The 3,935-nt window shown below is 35.6% G+C and overlaps 2 protein-coding genes across 3 annotated transcripts in view; one reads left to right on the top strand and one right to left on the bottom strand.

Moving 5' to 3' along the window:
• LOC107843976 (activator of 90 kDa heat shock protein ATPase homolog) overlaps nucleotides 1-3,030 on the top strand; it is a 5,988-nt gene extending 2,958 nt beyond the window's left edge. For both annotated transcript variants that reach the window (XM_016688420.2, XM_016688419.2), the window contains exons 3-4: nucleotides 2,510-2,589; nucleotides 2,727-3,030. In XM_016688420.2, the coding sequence (XP_016543906.1) occupies nucleotides 2,510-2,589; nucleotides 2,727-2,820 (174 nt within the window). In that variant the 3' untranslated portion in view covers nucleotides 2,821-3,030. The remainder of the gene's footprint in view (nucleotides 1-2,509; nucleotides 2,590-2,726) is intronic.
• Nucleotides 3,031-3,301: 271 nt separating this feature from the next.
• Nucleotides 3,302-3,935, bottom strand: part of LOC107843977 (thioredoxin-like 3-1, chloroplastic) — a gene marked incomplete in the record, with an annotated part of 3,160 nt that continues 2,526 nt past the window's right edge. Inside the window, 1 exon segment of the mRNA XM_047397504.1 lies at nucleotides 3,302-3,519. Within this exon segment, the coding sequence (XP_047253460.1) occupies nucleotides 3,421-3,519 (99 nt within the window).

Here is a 3,935-nt window from a genome sequence, read left to right as displayed (position 1 = left end):
AGGGATAATGCTATATCCTACCTTCCCTACCTCCCGGCCCCTCCCCCACCCTAATTACACGTGGTATGTTGTGTTGTAGTGTGTAGAATGAGTTATATTCTAGGTAACATTACTTGTATTTGCATGTTTTAGTTTATATTTCATCTGAATAAGCAAAATATATGTGCTCGAGTCTTCTTTCTAGTTTTTTTTTTTTTTTTTGGGTAACAACTGTGAATATTACCATTGATAACAATATTATCTACTTATTTTAATGAAATGTATCTGATTAGAGTGAAACTGAAGAACTTTCAACTAATTTGGATTTGAGTTTAGCTGATTGGTGTTGGTATATGCTCTTTTATGGGTGTATAGTGTGTAGAATTAGTTATGTTCTAGGTAACTTTGCTGGTATTTGTATGGTTTTAGTTCAAACATTTCATCCGAATAGGCTAAAGATATGAGGTTGAGTCTTCTTTTTAATGTTTATGAGACAAAGTATTTAGTATTGGAATGATATATATCTAATTAGAAAGGAAAGGAAACTGTAGAATGGTTTAGCTGACCTCAACTAGTGTGTAGAATGAGTGATGTTCTAGGTATCTGTACTAGTATTTGTATGTTTTCTAATTGAAATATTTCATCTGAATTGGCAAAAGATATAAGCTTTATCTGGTAGGAGTCGAAAGGGAGCTGAAGAATGGTATAGTTGACGTCAACTAATTTGAATTTGAGTTGACTGGATAATTGATATGATGTAATCTTTTATGGGTGTGTAGTGTGTAAAATGAGTTATGATCTTGGTAGCTCTACTATATTTGTATGTTTTAGTTCAAATACTTCATCCGAAGGCAAAAGACATAAGCTTGAGTCTTCTTTTAAAGTTATAAAGGAATAATATTTAGTATTGGAAGGAAATATATCTATCTCATTTGAGTGAAGAATGGTATAGCCAACCCCAACTAATTGGATTAGAGTTAGCTGATTGATTGATATATGATCTTTTATGGGTTTATAGTGTGTGGAATGAGTTATGTTCTAGGTAAATTTACAGATTTGGTCATGTTTATGCATGAAAATACTTTTACTTGATTAAAAAGAAAAGTTCTAGGTAACTGTACTAGTATTTTTTATGTTCTAGTGGGTACTTCATCTGAATAGGCAAAAGATATAATAAGCTTGAGTTTTTCCTTAATGTTAATAAGGCAAATTATTTTGTATTGGAATGAAAAGTGTATGATTAGAGTGGAAAGGAAGCTGAAGAAAACTTACGAGTTCTCAAAAAAAAAAAAGGGGGAATGGTTTGGATTCGAGGTAGCTGATTGATTGATATATATACTTTTATGGCTTTATAGTGTGTAGAATGAGTTATGCTCTTGGTAACTTTGCCAGTATTTGTTAGTTCAAATATTTCATCTGAAATAGGCAAAGATGGAAGCATGAGTCTTTTTTCTAACGTTGATAAGGCAAAATATTTAGTATTGGAATGAAATATTTACATTTTCTTTTGAGAAGGAAATGAAATATACATGATTAGAGTGGAAAGGAAGCTGAAGAATGGTACAGCTGCTTGGCTAATTTGGATTTGACTTGGCTGATTTTTTGATATATTATCTTTAATGGGTGCTGTGTGTAGACTGTAGAATGAGTTATGTTCCTAGGTAACTTGAATAGTATTTGTATCTTCTATGGATAAAATATTTCATCTGAATAGGGAAAAGATATAAGCTTCTGGGCATATTGTGAGGTCTACAGCCTGCATTCTGGGTACTCATTGGTGTGATGAATCATTTTGTCAGACCATTCTATTGAGTAGATGACGGGAGGCCAATAGGTTTTTTAACAAGGAAACTTATAATCTTGGCTAGTGTTGTAGTTAATTTTAATGTAAGCACAGAGTCGACATGCTAAGATTAGTTGATTATGGACCAAGGAAGGAGTATTTGTGACCCACTTAAGTGTGCTCTTCTGTTTCCTTGGGCTTTTTTACTAGAGCTAGAATGCAAACAGTGACCATGAGCATAAAGCAAACCTCTAGTCCACTCCTTAATTCATTCCATGAATCCTACTTGATTGAAACAGTGCATTGACGTCTTTCTTCTTCAACATAATTTGGTGTATCAATGAAGTTGTTTGAATTATGCCATAGCGTCTTGATAAAAAAATATCATGCCCTAGCGCTAAGAGTGTAGCTTGTGATCTGTGTAGTTGCGTGGCACAGGTTCAAGTCCTGCCTCGGATAAAATTCCGGTATTTAAGTTAAAGTGTAGAGGGGCAGGCCAAATCAGACAACAAGGTTCAAACAGTGCGCCATTGGCCCATAGGATTTCTTGGTAGTTAAAAAAATGATGTTGGAATTGGTTTTCTGGGTTAGAAAACCTAGCTTATAGCCATTTGTTTTCTTAGTACAGTGTGGTCAATACATCTGAAATTCGAACTGTGACTCTTTGCTGGCAGCAATATAAATGGGTCTGATGGAGGTGGTGGATAGTAGTTTCTTCTGATGCATCTCTTGTGATGATTGTTGCAGGTCCGGATTGTTTTTGAGGAGCCTCAATCTGGAGTTACAGTTGTCAAGCTGACACATACAGATGTACCAGAGGAAGACAGGTCTGTTGTAGTTTATCTGATATCGATAGTTGTTCGTTTGCCTCTCTCCCAAAAAAGGCTTATGTTAGTTTTGCTTGTTGTATATGATTATATATGAATTTTTTCCTTCTCGTGTTTGTTTGCTACTGATGGTGCAGATATGGAAATGCTACTGTTGTGGAGAACACAGAGAGAGGATGGCGGGACCTTATCTTCCACAGAATCCGAGCAGTTTTTGGTTTCGGAATCTGAATTATCCTTGTGAAATTTTACTATTGATGCTTCTCTTTAAGTTATAAACTACATACTGTATGAGTCCATTCGACTTGGCTCTTACTGGGTTGACTGTCAGTTTTTTCGCGCTTAATTAACTGAATTTGTCTCCAATTGAACTTGTTCAGTTCGACTTGAATGAAACTTAATTCTTGTTTGTTTGGATCAAGTAAAACCTTTTTCGCCTCATTCTTGTTATTATGTACCTTGATAATGATTTCCTGTATCTATCTTGCTTGATAATAGTGTGTATGTATGATGGTCTCGCTTTCTTAGCTAAAAAGAGAGGCTGGTTACCTTATTTGTGGTGTTATTGTGCCTCTTCCATTATTGCACTATTGCATATGTTGTTACTCTTCTTGTGTACAAGGGATACAGCAGTAGCGCAAAGTTATAAGTTGCAGCCTCACCAATTAACCGTCTTCGATAATGCAGAAGGATCCTTTGTAACAACTGTACATATTGAAACGTCCTTTGCTTAATATACAAATTGATGTCAAACTTCGGGACAAGGAAAAAAAGAAATTTGTTGCTTATGAACACAAGAGGCAGTCATGAGATTTGAACTAGTAGTATTAACTATACAAAGTTTTTGATCATTTCTCTCACTTCTTCAATTACAAGCCATGCCTTGTGCCCTCCAATCACCTCAGCTTTCATTTCCCCATCTTTCCACAACTGCAACAATGTGAACAGCAATTATGCCTCAGACTCGGACAAGTTGGGCCCGTCAGGATTTCAACTGAGGGGTTCAATATTCCAAAGAAAACTTTACTATAACCACATAAAAAATAATTTTAATTAATCATATATAAATAATATATTTTTCCGTCGAAGGGTTCGGCTTGCTCCGCCTCTGGTTGGGGCTCATATCATATCATCATCATACTAAATAAAATATAGACATAAGTGTGCCGGTTAACTTGGCCTTAGCTAGCATCTACGCCCGCAAACATACCCGTCCTACACGGCGTTTCACGTGAATTGCCAAGCAGGATGCGTGTGTGTACTTGTTCAACTTTTAATAATTTATAAGTCTATTTGCGCACACTCAAAGTTGAAGGACGTTGATGCCAACTGAGGTCAAGTTAAAG

The sequence above is a fragment of the Capsicum annuum genome, chromosome 10 (genome assembly GCF_002878395.1).
Source record: "Capsicum annuum cultivar UCD-10X-F1 chromosome 10, UCD10Xv1.1, whole genome shotgun sequence".
In the NCBI taxonomy this organism is placed as follows: Eukaryota; Viridiplantae; Streptophyta; class Magnoliopsida; order Solanales; family Solanaceae; genus Capsicum; species Capsicum annuum.
Note: the sequence above shows the minus strand (reverse complement) of the source record. Positions and strands in the feature narration are given on the sequence as shown.